Source organism: Vanacampus margaritifer, chromosome 9, assembly GCF_051991255.1.
Source record: "Vanacampus margaritifer isolate UIUO_Vmar chromosome 9, RoL_Vmar_1.0, whole genome shotgun sequence".
NCBI classification, from domain to species: domain Eukaryota; kingdom Metazoa; phylum Chordata; class Actinopteri; order Syngnathiformes; family Syngnathidae; genus Vanacampus; species Vanacampus margaritifer.
The window spans coordinates 3,025,902-3,047,073 of NC_135440.1; the positions used below are offsets into that span (position 1 = coordinate 3,025,902).

At 39.5% G+C, this 21,172-nt stretch overlaps 1 protein-coding gene across 2 annotated transcripts in view; it reads right to left on the minus strand.

Annotated features, from left to right (window-relative positions):
- Positions 1–21,172, minus strand: part of LOC144057714 (CUB and sushi domain-containing protein 3-like) — a 566,138-nt gene that overhangs the window by 236,998 nt on the left and 307,968 nt on the right. For both annotated transcript variants that reach the window (XM_077575584.1, XM_077575583.1), the window contains exons 32-34: positions 9,020–9,133; positions 8,387–8,482; positions 7,867–8,070 (exon numbers count right to left, since the gene is read on the minus strand). In XM_077575584.1, the coding sequence (XP_077431710.1) occupies positions 7,867–8,070; positions 8,387–8,482; positions 9,020–9,133 (414 nt within the window). The remainder of the gene's footprint in view (positions 1–7,866; positions 8,071–8,386; positions 8,483–9,019; positions 9,134–21,172) is intronic.

Below are 21,172 nucleotides of genomic sequence, written 5' to 3' on the forward strand. Positions count from 1 at the left end.
TCGAATATTTGGGACAGACTTATCACCACCAAAATTTACATGCACATCTCCACTTATGCCCACTTCAACCTCTGAAAATATTACAGCAATTGCCTTAGTATTTTGGATTTTATGGCCATTAAGCTTTTTCCTCTACACGTTCACTATGAAGAAAAAAACTAACGTGGCTTAACGTTACAAAACTACGGCCAATCACCACCAAAATTAACTTGCACAACTCTACTACTATTGTTGGAGGGGTCTCTGGGGACTCAGATATGTGGTCAGTACTGACTGGTTTTCTGGGTCCCCAATCAATGTGTGCACAGAAAAAATCTAATGATAAGTTTTGATCTTGCCAGGGAAAAATGTTGATTATTCACCAAAAGACTGTATGTGTACTACCATAGAGGACTAAAAAAAAGGCTATTTTTTAAAACTTTTTTTCATACTATGCCAGCCTTCTCTCATCAAAAACAAGTTTCTGATTTTATAGATTGTTGGAGATGTTCTACGTACCAAGCCTGGGGGAGGAAAGATCTTTAAATTCTTAGACAAGGGTCAATCTTCTGAGGTGATTAGCACGTTAAATAAAAAACTCAGTTATCCCCAATGGTATGTAGGACATTAGATGGTTGATGGCAATAGGCAGGCTTCCCACACGAGTAATGCTATCATGAAGCTGCAATGTAAAAACAAAAGAATGTCCCATGGTAGATTGCTTAAAAGATGGAACACAAGAACATTTATTAAGAGAAGGCTATTGAGCCCAGCAGGTCTGAGCTGCAATAAAAAATGTTGCTCTTATTGTTGATATGAATTATAATACTATTATGTATGGCTAAATTTTAAAATATATTATTCCCTAAATAGAAAGAATTATCAAATGATTGTTATGGTTGTTTATGTCAAAATGTGGATGACTACACCATAAAAACAGATTGGTCAAATGTACCTTATAGAAGGTTTAATTTGACCAATCTCGCTGGTAGTTATGTGTCCGACAGATCCTTTGGTTAAAGCAACCACTCTAGAATGGTAGGTGTTTTCAACCAATATATTGGTGATTGAGCCAACCGATACAAATTGGTAATTCTGACCAAGATATTGGTTGATCTGTGTAAGAGGCTGATATTTTACCGGCGGGATTCCCAGCACCACTGTCACACCCACTAAGTTCTCCGCATTTGACCCATCCCCTGAGGGAGCAGTGAGCAACAGCAGGGGTCACAATCGGGAATCATTTGGTGATCTAACCCCCGAATTCCAAACCTTAATGCTGAGTGTCAAGCAGGAAGGCAAATGGGTTCCATTTTTATAGTATTTGGTATGACCCAGCCAGGGATTGATCCCGCAACATCTCAGTCTCATGGCAGACATTCTACCACTAGTCCACTGAGCTGGTCATGCCTAGTTATCTATCTAGACACACATTTCCATTTTTAGACACTAGATTTATATATTGTAATCACTTATGAAAGTTAATGAATACATTTAGAATACAATAAATTGATACAATAAATATATTTCCAAGTGATCTATCTAGACCAGAGGTGGGCATCGAGGGCCGAAGTCCTGCAGGTTTTGCATGTTGCCCTTCTCCAACACAGCTGATATATGATCAGTTCATCAGCAAGCTCTGCATAAGCCTGATAACGACCCTGTCGATTGGAATCAGCTTGGGTTGGAAGTGAGAAACCTCCAAAACCTGCAGGACACCGGCCCTCGAGGACCGAGATTGCCCACCTCTGATCTAGACTCACTTTCTATTGTTAAGCAATTTCATTGGTTGTTTGGCTAATCAATAAAATTGGTATGCCCGTAACCACCGGGAATGGTCAATGTCTGACCAATCTATTGGTTTATCAAGCTAATATGAGCTTAACCTACTACCGGTAGATTGGTAGTTTTTTAACCGATCCATTTTTAGAGTGAAGATGTGCCATGTGCAAAACAGATGGTGGTAAGACAGATACTCTGTCACTTGAGAAAGGAAAAAAAAGAAGGACAAAAAGAACATTTACCCTTGGCACACTGCAATTTTGACCCCGGATTTTTTTTTTACGGACGCTTGATGATTGTAAAATCCGTTAAACTTAAAATTGCTTGTACTCCATTTTGGACTCTGACTTGGTATGTGTTAAATCAAATAAAGTTGTTGTTTTTTTTAATCGATGATGCAGATATTCTTCAAAATGCTAAATACTGGCGCCGACAATTGGCTCGACCTATAATCGGTTGGTCTGTCCCTAAAACATAAGATGAGGGGTTTGAAAAATGTATCAAATTTAAACAAATTCATTATTTATTTTTTATTTTTTGTAGAAACCTGCATAATTGAGAAGCTTAATGCATAATTTCCGACATTTCTGAATTAACATTATTTATCGATAATAAAAACTCAATGAACAAATGGCCAGACATTTGAAATGTAAAATTAAATATTTTTTTAGGAACTTGAGAGTTTTTATTTACTGATCAGTGATTATTAAAACAAATATTTTCGTTTTTCTTTCTTTTTTTTTTTACACATTTTACATACAAGTTTTTGTTTTTACTTCTGTGAATTAATGTTAATGCATTTTATTTATTTATTTTTACACCAGCTGATTTTCTTCATCCAATTTATAAAAAAATAAATAATAATAATATATATATATATATATATACACACACACAATTATTTCTCTATTTAATTAACTATTTCATGGTCACTGTATTGCGGTGAATGAATTTATTCATGAATTGATTTTATCTGTCAAACTCACCCATCAAAGTTTGGTGGGCAGGTCCTAACACCTGATTGGTCACCCTGCTCACCAAGTCAAGGCAAATCCATTTCAGAATAATGAATTGACATTGAGTGAGTAGCTAGTAAACACAATTCGATAGGCTGGGTGGCGCTATTCACCTCAATAAGTGTGTTACCATTAAACTCAGATTTACACTCTCATGAGGTGCTTTTTGAGACGTGTTGAAATGGAAGTATTTCGCAAAAGTGTAATGGAAACACTTTTATCGCATTTCTTGCAGTCATGTGACCCCGCCCTGTAAAAGGAAGAAAACGAAGAAGGAAGTACAGTACTCGCTTTTCCTGAGGGGACAACTAGTCTTATTAAGCACAAAACGGTTAAACCATGGCTGCCGCGGCTCCATACACGCAGACTATTTATTCTCGTGACGTATGAGGAGCCGTTAGCATGATGTTACCGCCTACAAGAACTGCAAGATCTCGCGAGAGTCGAGGCGGGACATTACGAGAACTACGCCTCGAAGCAAATCAACTCTTCAATGGAAACACCTACAAGTCAAAATTGTACTTAAGTAAAATAGTAGAAATATCGCTTTTATTTTGATGTTGGTTTTGCACATCAACAAGCCTCGGTCATTCTATATCAGCAAAAAATTCCATCACCGTAGCCGCCATGTTTCTAACCACTTTAGGCCGAAGCAGTCGATTAGCCTTACCCTTTGATGGGCGAGTTTGACAGATAAAATAAATTCATGAAAAGCTTCAACACAGGACATGAAATAAATAATACAGAAATTATTATATAGATATATATATATTTATTTATTTATATATGTAGATAATTTAATTAATAAATGAGACATTTAATTATTTCATGACACATTTAATTATTTCATGACACATTTATTTAATTATTGGTTTATTTAATTCCATATTTAATTATTAAATGATGCATTTAATAATTTTTTTTTAAATATATTTAATAGTGCATTCATTTATTGAATTTTGGCACTTTTTGTCCTCCAAAGAAAATGGCAGATTAATGTTTTGTTTGTTGCATTGATAGCTAATTTATTATAAACCCCATGACAAACAGTAAGATAGATGAAATGAGATGGATGAAAAAAACCTAATATTGTACCTTTAAAAAAATAAATAATAGAATGTATGTTGTAGAGTGTGTGGGTAAGTATTGGGAAGTTAAATTGACACTGCAATAATTTGTTGACTCCTTATGTGGGTTAAATATTTAGCAACTCATTTTGAGTGTTAAATAATACAACACAAAATGGTGTAATATTTTAACGCTATACACTACTGTAGTGTAAAATCAACACTGGGCAGTTTTAACTATCATCAGAGTTGTTTTAACTCACACCTAACTAACACTTTTGCAAGTGTTTAACTACGATGCTCAGCATAAATGAGTAACCCCCCCCAACAGGGTTGTACGACTACCTTTTGTCATGTTTGGATCTGTTTTCCTTGTGTGTCTTTTTTGTCTTGTTAAGTGTGATCCTGCCCTTCCTCGTGTTATCCTGCCCTTCCTCGTGTGATCAAATCAGTGCCCTCAGCCACTTGTGTCTTGCCCAGGTGTGTCTTGTTGTGTCGTTAGTGTCTGTGTATTTAGTACGCTGTCTCCCCTCTGTCTGTGTCGGTTTCATTGTTTTTCCCCATGTCATGCTGCCCGTTTTTTGCCTTGTTTTCCCCCCCATGTTTTGGTTCTAGTTTTGGTTTATCTTTTAATTTGGAAGATCGCCTTTTGTTTGAATAGAAATTAAAATTCCTTTTTTTTTTTTTGATTGAACCTCTGCCTCCTCGTCCTGTCTTCCCGCATTTGGGTCCTCAAGCTCCCCCGTCCTGACAGAATGAACCGACCTGAGAAGGACCCAGCGGGAGCGCTGAAAGCCAAGATGTGGAATCAGGAGGCGCGCCTGTCACGCCATGAGGAGCTCCAGCACGCCATGGCCGCCCAAATGGACATGCTGTCGTCCTTGATTGAGGGAGTCGGGCGTCGTTGGGCTTCAGCTGGTGGCGCTCGGAGTCACCAGTCCCAACTCCCCGAACCACGTAGGTCGCAGTTTCAAGTCCCCGAACCACGTCTGCCACAGCTTCAAGTCCCCGAACCACGCCTGCCGCAGCTTCAAGTCCCCGAACCACGCCTGCCGCAGCTTCAAGTCCCCGAACCCACGCCTGCCGCAGCTTAAAGTCCCCGAACCCACGCCTGCCGCAGCTTAAAGTCCCCGAACCCACGCCTGCCGCAGCTTCAAGTCCCCGAACCCACGCCTGCCGCAGCTTCAAGTCCCCGAACCCACGCCTGCCGCAGCTTCAAGTCCCCGAACCCACGCCTGCCGCAGCTTCAAGTCCCCGAACCCACGCCTGCCGCAGCTTCAAGTCCCCGAACCCACGCCTGCCGCAGCTTCAAGTCCCCGAACCCACGCCTGCCGCAGCTTCAAGTCCCCGAAACCACGCCTGCCGCAGCTTCAAGTCCCCGAACCACGCCTGCCGCAGCTTCAAGTCCCCGAACCACGCCTGCCGCCTCCACGGCAGCCCCAGGCCCCCGAGCCTCGCCTGCCGCCTCCATGGCAGCCTCAAGTCCCCGGGCATCCTCGCCGCTGCAGTCCCTGGCCTCGGCCGCTCTCGTGCAAAGTCTCTTCGCCTCTTCCATGGCGGCGTCAAGCCCATGAGGGTGGACAAGAGGTGTACGTCGGGGCGCCCCCCGGACTGGCCCTGATGGAGGTGCCAGGTTCCCGCCTCCGTGCCCCCCTCCGCCCGCCCTGTTTTTGAACTTTTTTTTTATAGGGACGTCTGGGAGCCGTCCCTCGACGGAGGGGTTCTGTCATGTTTGGATCTGTTTTCCTTGTGTGTCTTCCTTGTCTTAAGTGTGATCCTGCCCTTCCTCGTGTGATCCAATCAGTGCCCTCAGCCACTTGTGTCTTGCCCAGGTGTGTCTTGTGTCGTTAGTGTCTGTGTCTCCCCTCTGTCTGTGTTGGTTCATTGTTTTTCCCCATGTCATGCTGCTCGTTTTTGCCTTGTTTTTTCCCCCATGTTTTGGTTCTAGTTTTGGTTTATCTTTTAATTTGGAAGATCGCCTTTTGTTTGAATAGAAATTAAAATTCCTTTTTTTTTTTTTTTTTTTTTTTTGGATTGAGCCTCTGCCTCCTTGTCGTGTCTTCCTGGCATTTGGGTCCTCAAGCTTCCCCTCCGTGACACCTTTAGTTTCCTTTCAGAATCAAGATTTTCTATGGAATACTATACTAAAAAATACTTTCACAAGTGGAGGCCATTGATTACAAATAAGATTTGCTGGTTAACCATACTTTTTTAACATAAACATACTGAGGTCATTACAGCATCCCTGGATTAAATCATATTCCTATACACAGGTACAGTATAACATTTGTTACAGGTTCATAATCAGTGTTTGATTTCCTATATTGAAAAAACAGTGGTCCCTCGCTACTTTGCGGTTCACTTATTGCACTTATTGGATTTTTTTTAAAGATTATAGCCCCCCAAATACATATCTATAAATTTTAAAATACCAGATCCTATATATAATTGATTAGTTGATTGAATTAATTATTCTAATTGCTTTTTTTTTCTGTAATTTAATCATCCATCCATCCATTTTCTTAACCATTTGTCCTCACTAGGGTCACGGGGGGTGCTGGAGCCTATCCCAGCTGGTTTCGAGCAGTAGGCGGGGGTACATCCTGAACTAATTGCCAGCCAATCGCAGGGCACACAGAGACAAACAACCATCCACACTCACTAACACACCTATAGAGAATTTGGAGTGTTCAATTAACCTGTCATGCATGTCTTTGGAATGTGGGAAAAAAACGGAGAAAACCCACGCAAGCACGGGGAGAGAGAGCATACAAACTCCACCCAGGAAGGCTGAAGCCATATTGATGGTCATTTACTAAAACTTTTTTCTTTTTCTTTTTTAACAAAGGCATTAAGTCTTTCTACAAAAGGTTTTTCAAGTATTTTAGAAAATTGGGGTAATAAGGAAACTGGTCTATAATTTGACAAAATATGCAAATTTTGACAATACATTTTAATTTAGTTTTAGTTGTAGTCTTTTGACTAAAATTAATTAAAGTTTTAGTCATAATTAAGTCATCTGTTTGCATTTTAGTTTTAATCCAATTTTAGTCGGCGGAAATAAAGAGCAATTTTAGTCGACTAAATTGACAATTAAGTCGATATTTTCCTTTAGCATACATTTCAACTCTTATACCAAAAAATTATAACACACCTATTTGGAACTGTAGTTTAACACGCAAGACACTTTTAATACAACTGTGCCGATATTAACTGTCTCAATGAAACATGTTGAACTGACAATAATATAACTTAGTTTTCACCTAAATAAAAAAAGTACATAATTGCTTGAGATAAATTTTACAGCTGCACAATGAATGTAAACATCTTTGAACATTAAATAAAGTACAGTGAACACTGAACAGTTTCTGAGTGGTTCTTTTCTCCAACCCGCGTCTCATTCCTTCTGATTGGATTGTGTGAATATTCGTCACCGTGTTGTTTTAATTTTCATTTTAGTCATTAACAAAATTTTTGTTATTATCGTCTTAATCAATGGCCTCTATTTTAGTTTTTGTTTAATTTTTGTCTGAATTTTTTTGGGGGTGATGAAAATTATCTCTGCTTTTCACCATTTTTATAAACTGGTAACACTTATTTTCATTTTATCAGGAAAAATACCCGTTAAAAAGGATTTGTTGCAGACATGAGAAAACGGTTTGATAATACAATTGATGACTTCTTTTATGAGTGACATATCCAGAGTTTTTGTATCAGTTGTTTTTTTGTTCTTAAATCTTACCAATATTTTCTTAAACAAAGCATATATTATTTATACTTACATCACAATATAGCAATATAAAAACAGACTAACATGAGTTTCACAAGATTGACCTCACGTTGAATTACATTTTTTGCTTCCTCAAAAAATAAATATTTTGCTCTTCCCACCAAACCAGAAATAGGTCCATGCTTTGAAATAGATGACAGACATTATCTTTTTGTACCACACCGGCCCCATCGGTGTGTGTGCGTGTGACTGTGGTGAGAGAATTGTGAGTGGGGAGGGGTGCGCTACTTACCAACACATGTGGGCACAGTGCCGTTCCACTGGGCCAGGGCATTGGGCACAGCCTCACACTTGATGGCACTGGCGCCATGCAGAGTATAGCCTGGATTGCATTCAAACAGCACAACCATACTGGTTCCAAAATCGTTCCCAACACGCTTCCCAAAACGGGGCTCCGGGACCGAGCTGCACTGAGAGGAACTCGTCCTGGGAACGGCTAGAAATTAGATGAAAGAGGGAGTAGACAAAGATAGTGGTGGGTGGTAGGCATGATAGACAGACAGACAATGGGGGAAGAGTCAGAAAGACAAAGGAGGAAGAGGGGAAGGGTTAGAACATCATCTTGTGTCATGCATTATTGTTTTCAGGTCTGCCTGGATAAGCATTTTGACTGCACACAATCCTGCTATGTTGTGCTTTGTCACACACAATTATAGAATGAATGTCTGGTTAAAACACATTTCAAAACAATCTAAGGTAGCAGTAATGCTCATCGTCAAAATCAGGAAACCTTTTCTGAAAAGAAGCCTTACCTTGGTAAACAAAATGAAATCCTTTTGCCGTGTCAGTTCCGTTTGAGCTAAATTTCAGTGTTACCTTGTTTCCTGAGCTCAAAGGGAGCGTCTCCCCTGAAATGGAAAAGCAAATGAAACATGGTCAACTTTATTTCAACACAAGGCTGCTTATGTTAATGACCATAAACCAGCTCATTGGGTTCACATGTTTATGTTCGTTGCTCTTCAATTTGATCTACATTTACAATTTGATTTGAATTGGAGAAAAAAGAAGGATGAATAATTGTCTCTGTATTGTATCATAGTCTCACACAAACAATTTGTTGAAACAGTTGTCAACATATGGCTTGCATTTGTTTAATTGGGATCCAAGAGTTCATTCAATTCTCATTATTTCTTGTTTTTTATTACTGTGTTTCAACATTTTTGGAGCTGTAGAGTTGATGAAGTAAAGCTGATAAGGTGCTCCACATGCTTCTTATCTGGTTAAAAATGCTATGTGAGGTGTGCTGATTGTCCTTGAAAAAAAAAAAGAAGGAAAATATTAACAGGATTTTGGATGCCGGTGAGTAAAAAAACAAAGAAACGTGTGCACACACACACGCATATAAACACAAAGATAATACTTCAAAAGGTAGTGTGCATTTTTACCTGAATGGGATCCATAAATCGATGAGAGAAGCGAAGAATCTGCTGGGGATCCATCATAGATCTCTACAACATCACTTGTCAGTGTATGAAACACCACAAACTGGCCAAACAATACTGCAAGCATAAGATGTACATGAATAACACATTAAAATTAAACACAAACAGTTAAATATAACAGCTAACCCAACCTATTTTATCAATATGTACATACCATGCAAAATTACTGAGATTGAGAAGAGGTTTTACATGTAAATATGTCATACTCAAACTATTCTTCTTAATAATAATAATAATAATAATAATAATAATAATAATAATAATAATATTATTATTATTCATATACACCACCTTTGTGTTAGCTGTGTACATGTACTTATTGTCTTTCTCACTTTTACTGTCAATCCCTCAAAAGTGCTGCTGTTGTTTTATACAGGATGTTGGGTATGTTTGAGTTGTTTGAGTAGAGAGAGAACCATCATATCTAGTCTACAATGTAAAATAAATGGATGCATGGATGTTTTGCATTTGTTGTAGCTCCTTCAGATCTGCATTTTTTCTGCTGGGCAATTATTTATTTATTTTTGCTGATTTTGACTCTTTTCCCACATAAGAACAACATGGAAATTTGGGGGGGATTATCTCATGTTTTTAGTTGTTATTGTGGACACCAGGATAATTTGGCTGTAACGTGTTGTAAACTTACCAAGGTCACATGTAACATGTTTAACACTTGCGATTGTGACTGGTTAATTAAGAACCAATCATGAACCAGAAGTGTTGACATCATCCAAATTATGCATTTTATTGTTTTAGACACACAAATATGTCATGCCCACTGGGAAGGGTTTTAAGACAATTCAACCAAGGTTGACCAAACTACTTGCAGCCATTTAATAAAGTACTTGAATATTCTCTCTCTCTCCTCCCCCTTTCCCTATTGATTACAAAATATTGAATGCATTAAAAAAACACACACATTATAACTGCAGTTTGCGTTCCAAGCGACACAGAACCTCATTTCCTAGTGCATCAATTACACTGATGTACACGTCAGCGTCAGAGCTCGACTAACCATGCAACTAATGGCTACCAAAATGGAAGAATCAGAACAACATTGCTATGCCTGATAGAGGCAAATTTCATTTCAACTACCTGATGGAAGTAGGGGTGTGTTAAATATCAATACACAGGTACGTATCAATATTAATAAAAAACGTGCCACATCGATATTCTAATTCTGAGTATCGATAGTCCCCCTCCTGACACCACCCTTTGACTCACATGAGAATGAAGCACCTGAATGAGGAAAGTTAAACAAGCTTCCAACTGTTATGAATTGTCTGTATTCTGTAATGGAAGTCAATGAACACTGCCGCGTTCTGGCTGTAACATGAATACTATGAATATTTTAAAAAGCCGCTAGCTCCAGTGAAGGCATGCGTCATAGTTCATTCTGGAGTAGTGGAAGTCAGTGGACATGTCTAACGTTAGCCGAAAGCTAACGTCTTGAACGTCTAAAAACTTTGTCCGCTTCTCAAATCTTACTTTAACATATAAAATCTTGCATAATTTGGCACCACAGCCTTTGAAAGGTAAAACATGATAAAAACAGTTTTTGTTGACTAAAACTAGACAAATAAAATTATGTTTTCTTGGACTATAATAAAGACTAAAATGCTAGATTTATAGTCAACTAAGAATTGACTACATAATGCTGCATTCGAGGATGGTCAGAAGTCGGATATTTCCGACTTCAAGCCAGGAATTGTGTATGGGAACGCCCCCTTGAACTCGGAAATCCCACTTGCAAATTTGGGGGGAAAAATTACGCCAACTTCACCGATGAACTACAAGTCACGTCACTCTACAATGGTGACCCCTTCGGAAACAGACCGTTAATGGTAAAACACAATTTCCTCGAGTATAAAACTAGATAGCTATCTACATTCGACATAACTGTTTCGACAAAACATTTGTATGCCGCTATCTCCCTGCAAATTACACGGTGAACTACTGAACTATATGGAATGCTTATGAAATAAGATAAAAACAATAAATGAAGCAAAATTGCAAGTCAAGTTTGCTGGAGGTCAAAATGAGTTTTGAGGACCAAAATAAAAAACAATTTTGGAAAAAACAACTCGGATATATCCGATTTTCGGCCATCGTCAAATGCAGCATAACAATGAAATGAGGTTGGCTAATTATGTTAAAAACTAACAAGCGTGATTGAAACTAGACTAACTAAAAATGGCTGATGAATTTAACACTTCTGTGAAATGGACACTTGGAGACTCGTTCGTGTTTGTGTGATATAGACACTTGATACATGCTGTATTTAACATAGTACAGTAACCCACAGCAGCACCTTTAGCCCTGGTCCGTGAATGGAATTGCTCAAGGCTCACCATATTCTGATTAAGAGATGGATTTATCCTTGGGGCCCATATTAGCATAAGGACACTACACTTCAATACCATGCACTGCAAACACTACACACACTCACAATCTTAAGCACACGTACACAATACACTCTTTGAAGAAGAGCAATGTCGCTCATATCTGTCTCTAATCTTAAAGTCAGCCATATATGTCTCCTATCTGCTCCTCTGCTGTAATCATAACCAGATATAAGGTCAATAAATCATTGTAACTTTGTTGCCTAATATATGCAGGCCTGTGATTAATATTTTGTCCTCTGGGTCTAGTCATGGTACTGTAGAGCAAGGCACTTGGAAAATGAACAATATTTCCATGCCTACATCTTAATTTGGACTTATCAAAAAGCAGTCTTTCAAATTGTATTTCCACACCTAGCTGGTTGTCAGATCTTGATATTCGTGCATCTCTGAAACTCATACCGATATCCCTGCTGGTCTTAGATGAGGCAAAAATGTAGAATTGCAGGTTGACCTCATTCTTATAAAACGGTAATCTATTTTCATCTTAAAAGCAGTCATTTCGAAAAATATGAGAAAAGGTTGAGATGGTGTATATTAGTCTTGGTTTCTGACAGGCATGACATTCTGGACTGCATTATTGAAGCTGTGATTATTGTATTTGATTTAAATAAATAAAGTACATGGTCACAGTATTGTGTGACCCAATATGATATTCAAAATTTGAGTTGTGTGTTTTAAAAACAACCTTATATATTGTAAAGGAGACCTGTTTAGCTTCTCGCTGGGTTTTCACCGTGTGAGTTTGCACCGGTCGGTCACAGCAGCCCCCGGGGTCATTGCGCACACCGGAGGAGAGGGGCGTCGCTTGGTGTACAACATTTAAGTGGTTCGAAAAAAGACAGAACTGCCATGTACTGCAGTACAGGTGAGCCACTCTTTCTCCTGCAGCGCCTTCCTTTTTTTTTTTTTTACAAGATCCCCTCGAACACTTCCACTTTTTCACCGGCATCCCGATGGCCGTGCTAAATACTTTAGCTAATGCTAGCACTATTGCTACCAACAGTTTTAAACAAAGTTATTGCCATCTCCTGGTGGCAACAGGCCTGTCCAGGATGCTGTGTGTGACTTTGTAGTCCGTTCCTGAAGACGAATAGCTGGTGCGAACAAATGTATTTATTTATTTCTAAACGTTGGTGAATATGTGAATGTGCGGATTTTAAGTGCGCCGCATTTAGTGTCCCACCGCACGCATCCGTGCCTGCCTGTGCAAACTACATTGACTATAAAGTCCGCCAGAAAATACTCAATCCTTGTTTGGTGTTTAATGTACCATTAGCCAACATGTCTACGTTGTGGCCACATTTCAATGGATATTGTGCTTTGATAAAATTCGACTGCTAAAAAAATATTTTATAATAATATTATAATATTAATTAATTATAATAAATACAATGATAGTAAAAATTGCCATAATTTTTTTTCGGCGTTTCGGTTTTCGGCCAAGCATTTTTCATTTTCAGTTTTCGGCCACAAATTTTCATTTCGGTGCATATATATATATATATATATATATATATCCATCCATCCATCCATCCATTTTCTTGACCGCTTTTCCTCACAAGGGTCGCGGGGGTGCTGGAGCCTATTCCAGCTGGCTTCGGGCAGTAGGCGGGGTACACCCTGAACTGGTTGCCAGCCAATCGCAGGGCACACAGAGACGAACAACCATTCTCACAATCACACCTATGGACAATTTGGAGTGTTCAATTAACCTGCCATGCATGTCTTTGGAATGTGGGAGGAAACCGGAGTACCCGGTGAAAACCCACGCAAGCACGGGGAGAACATGCAAACTCCACCCAGGAAGGCCGAAGCCCGGACTCGATCTCACGTCCTCTGCACTGGGAGGCGGACGTGGTGCTTTACGGCATTAAGTAAATGTAAACTGTTTGTGAACATATTTGCAGCCCTCAGTGTTGGGAAAGTTAACTTTAGACACAAACTATTTCAAAGTTCAGCTCACAAATTTTAAAACAAACTACTGGTAGTTCATAGTTCACAACTGAGATTTTTTATTTATAAATGTTTTCAAACTAAGTTCATCGTTCCAAAATCAACCAGTTCATAGTTCATAATGCAAACCTTTTGCCCCCTTGACAAGGCTGAAGCACACACTGATTTGCGGGAGTCTTTGTGGAAAACGAAGCGTGCAAAGTATGTTCATAAGACACTGCAAGCAGACTTCCACAGGTGGATGATATCAAGTTGGTCAGGGCAATCAGCAGCAACAGATCACTATTGATTGTGAAGTGGGCACTTGACCTTGTTGTGGCCAGAGGGGTGATTTTAAAAATATAAGATGACAATACTAAAAATGAATTGAACTTCATGAATTGAATTGCTGCATGTTTGATGCATGCTGTTGTCATATTTATGAATATGAATGAATATGAATATGGAGCCCTATACAGTATATTGAATTTAAATATGATTGCTGAAGCTGCAATTCCGATACAATTAGATAGGAAGGAGGTTTGTAGGAAAACTGTTCAAATACAAAGGCTATTAAGGCAATAATCAGAATTTCTAATTCATTAAATTCCATTGCTATAAACATTGACTGCATTGATGTGCTTCTTTATTATTATGCCATTTGAGAATAGAGGGCTATCAAAAACAAAGTCATATGCTGTAGATAGGATCATCAAAATACAACTGGGAGGAGAAGTGTCATCATCTTAGACAAGCTCTTTCAGTATCTATTCATGCTCCCACTGCTACTTGATTGTCCTACTAAAGAGCGAAAGAAAATCATCCATTGGATCACTTGTGTGTTGTGCATTTTCATTCGCTTAAGGGCATGTTTTAATTTGAATAACTCATGTTCAGCATAAAAAAAAAAACATAGATACCTGATGTTTAAGAAGCTTACAATATATACATACACATAAAATGACTTTTGACTAGAGGTGTCAGTCGATTAAAATTTTTAATCGTAGTTAATCGCATGACTTCAATAATTAACTCATGATTAATCGCTAATTAATCGCACATTTTATATCTCAATTTATATTAAATTTATAATAAAGTGTAGAGATTTTTTTTCCAAATTTGTCATACCCTTGTTAACATAAAAGTGGGAAGAAATGTTAACCTAATAGAAATATGGTTGCATTTTTTTAGTCATTGAATCAGTAATTTCATAATTCATAATTTTTTTTTTTTTTTTTTTTTTAATAAAAAATTGGTACTGTACTGTAAAAAAAAGTCTGACATTGATTTATGTTGGTCATTTTTCTGTCACTACATGGGATAATTGCGTTTGTAAGACAATGGTAGAAGCTCAGTACATTTTTCTTTTCTTATAAAGAGCTGACTATTTATTAACATTAAGTAACTTGTGAAATTCTGCACATTTTAAAAACTGTAAAATACAACTTGACCCCAGTCCCCACAAATAAATGCATTGTTGTTGTGTTACAGTGATTCCTTTGAACGACGATCTCGGATGTGCATTGATTGTAAAGTGGCGTCACTTTACTGCAAGCCAGAGCCGCTGGCGCTCTGCTGCAAGCGAGCCAAGAGCACGACTATGGGTTACACTCAAGAGATATTTTCTGGAGTTGCTGAATAAAATATGCCTCATATCTAAAGATCAAGTGGCTTTGGGTCACTTCAACTGAAAAGATGCCGTCCATTCGGCTCTTGGCTTTTACAGGGTTTGAGTGTGCCATAGACACCTCTTGCTGGAGCAACCTAGCTTGTTGCTAATGGCTAACCAAGTGCATTTTTTAAAGGAAGAGAACCAGCGGTAGTGCTACACAGTCCAAATGGTTCCTCCAAGCTAACATTCTGCCCCTTAAATTTTGTGTGTTTTAGCTCCAGTGTAGTACAGTGCTTGTTTGACGTGGAGGTTTCTGCTGCATAATGATTGGACTTCCCTTCAGTAGTGTCATGTTTGTGCTCTCAGGCTGTGTCCTTTTGTGTTGCAACTGCCTGATGTAATCAGCAGCCTCTGAGAGGCGACCACAGACTATTAAGGTAACAGCAGAAGACACATTCTGTTTGCCGGACAATTCATCTGCTTGCCTCCACAGCCCAATTAATGATAGTTAGCTACCTAGTCTACCACGTCTCTTGATCCACGATCATTTCTTGCTGTTTCTGGTGTAGTTTTCACTGCCTCATCTTGTCGTGAGTACATTTTGCGCAAACCACTTAGTTAATGACTTTATTGAGCATTCCATGTTTAGCGTTTGGCCCTGGCAGATTCAAGAGCCTTTGTTCTCTTTGTCATGTCATTGTTAGCCTAGATGATTTCATCACCTTCAGTTGAAGCTTTGTTTTACAAATAAATGTCAAAATTATTATTTGTGTCTGCGTTTCCTGCGGATCAAACTCCTGAATATAACAGAATCGTCCAACCATATGGATCCCACAGACTCAAATAAGATGTGCCATGCCCTGGCCTGCCAGGGACAGTTGGTTGGATATCATGAGCAGTCCTTGACTGAGTTTAGGGAGGCGCTAAATTCATTAGCAACCCAGTTTGATAAGAAAGACAAAACCTTACATCCTTGTGTAGATTACCGGGGCCTTAACGACATTACGGTCAAAGATTAATACCCACTACGGCTATTGGATTCAGCATTCGCTCCCTTACAGACAGCAACAGTGTTCATCGAATTAGATCTCCGGAGTGCATCCATTTTGGTTAGGATCAATGCGGGGGATGAGTGGAAGACAGCATTTAAAACTCAGTTAGGTCACTTCAAATATCTGGTCATGCCCTTCGGACGTTCTAATGCCCCAGCCAGTTTTCAACGACTAATAGATGATGTGTTGAGAGACATGCTCAATCAGTTTTGTTTTCCAAAGATCTCAATGAACACCGTCACCAAGTCAGACTGGTGTTACAACGCTTGCTGGAGAACGGACTTTATGTGAAGGTTGAGAAATGTGTGTTCCATTCTGAGTCAGTGCAATTCATTCCATCACGTTTGTGGTCACATGTATCATTGGACTTTATTACTGGCCTCCCTGCTTCCCGAGGCAACACAGTAATACTGACTGTAGTAGATTGTTTCTCTAAAATGGCTCATTTCATCGCCCTGCCAAAGCTGCCATCCACCCTTGAGACTGCAAACTTGTTAACCCGCCACATTTTCCGAGTCCATGGAATACCCCATTGACATTGTCTCAGACTGAGGCCCCCCAGTTCATATCCCGCGTGTGGACGAAATTGTGTGCAGCTTTAGAAGCCGAAGCGAGCCTTTCTTCAGACTATCACCCACAAGCAAAGACAGACAGACTGGACAGACAGAAAGGGTCAATCAAGACTCGAAGGCCGCTCTTCGTTGTGTCTGTCACTGGCACCCTACGTCTTGGTCCACGCACCAATTCCTTGGGAGGAATATGCCCACAATTCACTTGTATCCTTTGCCACAGACCGCTCATCCTTCATGTCAGTTTATGGATACCAGCCTCCCTTGTTTCTCTCGCAGTAAGGGGAAGTGGCCATCCCATCAATACCGCATCACCGCATCACTGCAGCGGCTACCTGCTCCCGACTATCACCCAGGTCAGGAAGTGTGGCTCTCCCCAAGGTATATGCATCTGGCTGGTGGGTCCAGGAAGATGGATCCTCATTTCATCGGTCCATTCAAAATCGAGTCCGTAGTCAATCCAGTCTCTGTCCGACTCTCAAAGTTCATCCGGTATTCCACGTTTTACTGATCAAGCCAGTTGTCTCCAGTCCACTGAGCCCGCCGACGGTGCCTCCTCCTCCTCGGCTGATCAATGGTGAGTCAGTTTATACATTCAGGGAAATTCTTGATTCTAGGCGAAGAGGGCGGGGTGTGCAGTATTTGGTTGACTGGGAAGGCTATGGGCCTCAGGACTACCAATTGGTTTCCCACTCCTGGATTCTCAATCCGTCGTTAATGCGTGACTTACTCCCTCCACCCGATAAGCCAGGTGGTCTTCTCAGACTGTGTCCTTTGTGGTGCAAGTGCCTGATGTATTCAGCACTCTATGGGAGCTGACCACAGACTATAAAAGGGAACAGCGGAAGGCACATTCTGTTTGTCGGACGATTCATCTGCTTGCCTCCACAGCCCAATGAATGATAGTTAGCTACGTAGCTCCACGTCTCTTGATCCATGATTACTTCTTGCTGTTTCTGGTCTAGTTTTCACTGCCTCATCTAGTTGTGAGTATGTTTCGTGCAAACCGCTTAGTTAATGACTTACTGGGCATTCCATGTTTAGCGTTTGGCCCTGGCTGATGCAAGAGTCTTTGTTCTCTTTGTCATGTCACTGTTAGCCTAGATGATTGCATTGCATCACCTTCAGTTGAAGCTTTGTTTTATAAATAAATGTCAAAACTATTATTTGTGTCTGCGCTTTTGGGATCCAACTCCTGAACATAACAAGTAGAGGCTTTCCAAATAACATCGTTAATCGAGCGTTAAAAAAAAAAATTGTGTCGTTAAAGGCACTTTAAGTTAACGCGATATTAACGAGATAATTTTTACACACTTTTGACTGAACAAAAAGGTTATATTTTTCACATTTTTACCATATCTTGTCTAAAATACACCTGATGACAACAAATGTTTAATTGGACCTTGACAGTAAATAAGTAAACTATAGTCTTCACTCATGTGCTGGATTCATAAAAGAAAGTACAAAGTAGCCTACAGTATTTTGTGAAAGGTAAGGTTGGAGGCTTTTTTCATTTTCAGTATTTGTAAGCTGTCAGGATTACTCATGTTTTGGAGATTTAGTTTGCACATAAACATTTAATTATTTCTCATTAATTTCAGCACCTTAAATTAAATCTAAGGAGGTAAAATTGTGATATAGTTTCAGCTAAACTACGGGATTTAGTCAAACTTCAGTAAAATGTTCCCCACATATTATGTATTTATTTATTTACAACACTTTAAATACACCTAACGAGAGACATAAAGGAACGAAATTTTCTGTTCTTGTACATCAAGCAAATCAGGTAGTTAAGGTAACAACACTCAAATGCTCTCTCGGGGGAAGAAATCACAACAGCCTAAAATGGATGCTGCTGGATAGTGCATGATAAATGGGATCTGACAGCTTGAATATACTGATATCAATTTGATATCTTTCAACTTGAGCTCTACAAACCAATATAAAATATTCATTAAAATAGTGTGCATTAAAATTAGGTAAATTCAGACACAAACACTATAACAAGCATTGTTCTGGGTTGAGTGGGCTTAAGTTTCCTTTTTCAGCAAAAGAGGTCACACTGTACATTAAAGGCTTTGGAAACATGTTGTTAGTGTCATGCAAAAAATATTTTAATGGTAAAATGATTTGCTGCTTTCCACTAACCTACAGCTGATGCATTAGTGGTATCTAGCTTGACATAAAAAAAAAAGTATATACTGCAGCACAGATAAGGTGTTGAAGAAAGGGGCAAGGCAGAGGGCAACGGCCCAAAGGTAAAGTAAATAGAAGCATGTGTTTGTCCTTCTGGCAATGAATTATGGAAAGAGGCACCTGTCATCTTGGCACAAGCTGTACACAGCCAATTTGGCATCAGTCTTCAGCAAAGTTTACTCTTCCTTTGTGGATGAGCGCTATAGTGCACTGTATTAGTCACTGGCAAAATAACAGAAAAGAAAAAAGGGAAATGTTATATATATATATATATATATATATATATATATATATATATATATATTTATTTTATTTTTTAAATGTTTTTTAATCTATACTAAATGTTTAAAATTGTAATCGACTTATTTATGGTTCAGTTAATTTATTCAACATGACAGGACAGAACACCTTTGATCCGGATAACTAAAAATGTGGCTGATGGAGCATTGAAGAAATAAATATGCAAATATATTAGGATTCTTGCAGTTCATGCATTGTCATCACATACACATACTTTAATTTCTGGACAACAAAGTGCAATTGATTTAAAGCAGCAACAGCTAAATTTTGCCATAAAAAAATGTGTACCGTATCTTTTGGACTTTAGTCGGACCGGACTTGGAGTATAAGTTGCACCAGTCAAAAAAATGCATCATGAAAAAGTAAAAAAAAATAAACATGTCGCTCCAAAGTATAAGTTAAATTTTTGAGCGAAATTTAACATTCTACAGTCAATAGTTCAATATTTCAAGCTGAACCACATTACAATCATCAATCCGTCATTATTCAGCTACATGGGTGTCTGTCAATGCTTCCGTCATTTGTCATACACCATTTGTCATTAAAATGCACATTCCGTCATTGACAGAATGTCCAGATCCGTCACTGACCTGGTTAATGATGATTACATTGGAGCACCTCATCTACATGAGTACTCATTAATGTATAAAGCATGGCTGCAGAGGCAAGGCTGAGCACAGAGCAAACTGAAGAAATACTATCACGGAGGGCCGTTGGTGACAGCCCCCCTCGCCTTTTTTTTTTAGTGCAATTTTACATGCATTTTTTTTTTTACACTAATGTACCTATTTTATTAAATTTATGAAGAAATGTGAGAAAATGTAAAAGCCTCGATGAGAAGTGTATAAAGTGTGTGGTGAGAGGTTTTTGAGCCTTAAAACATTTATAATTAAAACACAAAGCAAACTACTTTGAGGATTTCATTGATTGCAGGTATTTTTTTTAACCCAACCCCAGCGGAAAACGAGGGAACATTGTATTGTTAAAAGGCCAATGCCGAAGGACCTGAGGGTCCGCAAGGGTTGATATGGTAAAAGAAGATCTGGGCCCGGTTGTTCAAAACTTGGTTATGTCTTAGTAGATTGAACCGACCGTTAACGTTAACGGCACTGTTAACTTGTTGTTCAAAACTCTGTTAACTTTAACCGGCTGTGTTTAACAGTGTGGTTAACTCTTTAACTGTCAGACGTTTTCAGAAAAGGGATGCCGTGGGTGTCAGCCGATTTAAGCATTTTGACTGATCTTTCAAGGTCCACAGAAAATTGTGTGTTTAGACTATGGAAACACACGTACTATCAAATGAAAGATTGAACTCTCATCTTTCATCAGAAAAAAAAGTTTGTTTCTACCTTATTCCGTTTTTCAGTAATCAACAATAGAAAATGGTTAGTTTCACCCAAATTTTTTAAACAAAATACGGAGATATCAAGCTTTTTGTGAAACGATATTATTTCCCCTAAAATTTATTATTTGCCTGAATTTATTATTCACCCCTCCGTGAGTCATCACCTTATCGTGGTGGAGGGGTTTGCGTGTCCCAATGAGCCTGGGAGCTATGTTGTCCGGGGCTTCATGCCCCTGGTAGGGCCACCCAAGGCAAACAGGTCCTAGGTGAGGGACCAGACAAAGCATGGCTCAAACGACCCCAATGATGAGTACAAACATTGGATTTTCGTTTCCCTTGCCCGGACGCGGGTCACCGGGGCCCCCCTCTGGAGCTAGGCCTGGAGGTGGGGCTCGAAGGCGAGCGTCTGGTGGCCGGGCCTATACCCATGGGGACCGGCCGGGCACAGCCCGAAAAGGCAACGTGGGTCCCCCTTCCCATGGGCTCACCACCGGTGGAAGGGGCCGAAGGGGTCGGGTGCGCAGTGAGTTGGGTGGCAGCCAAAGGCGGGGGCCTTGGCGGTCTGACCCCCGGCTACTGAAGCTAGCTCTGGGGACATGGAATGTCACCTCTCTGACAGGGAAGGAGCTCGAACTGGTGTGCGAGGCTGAGAAGTTCCGACTAGATATAGTCGGACTCACCTCCA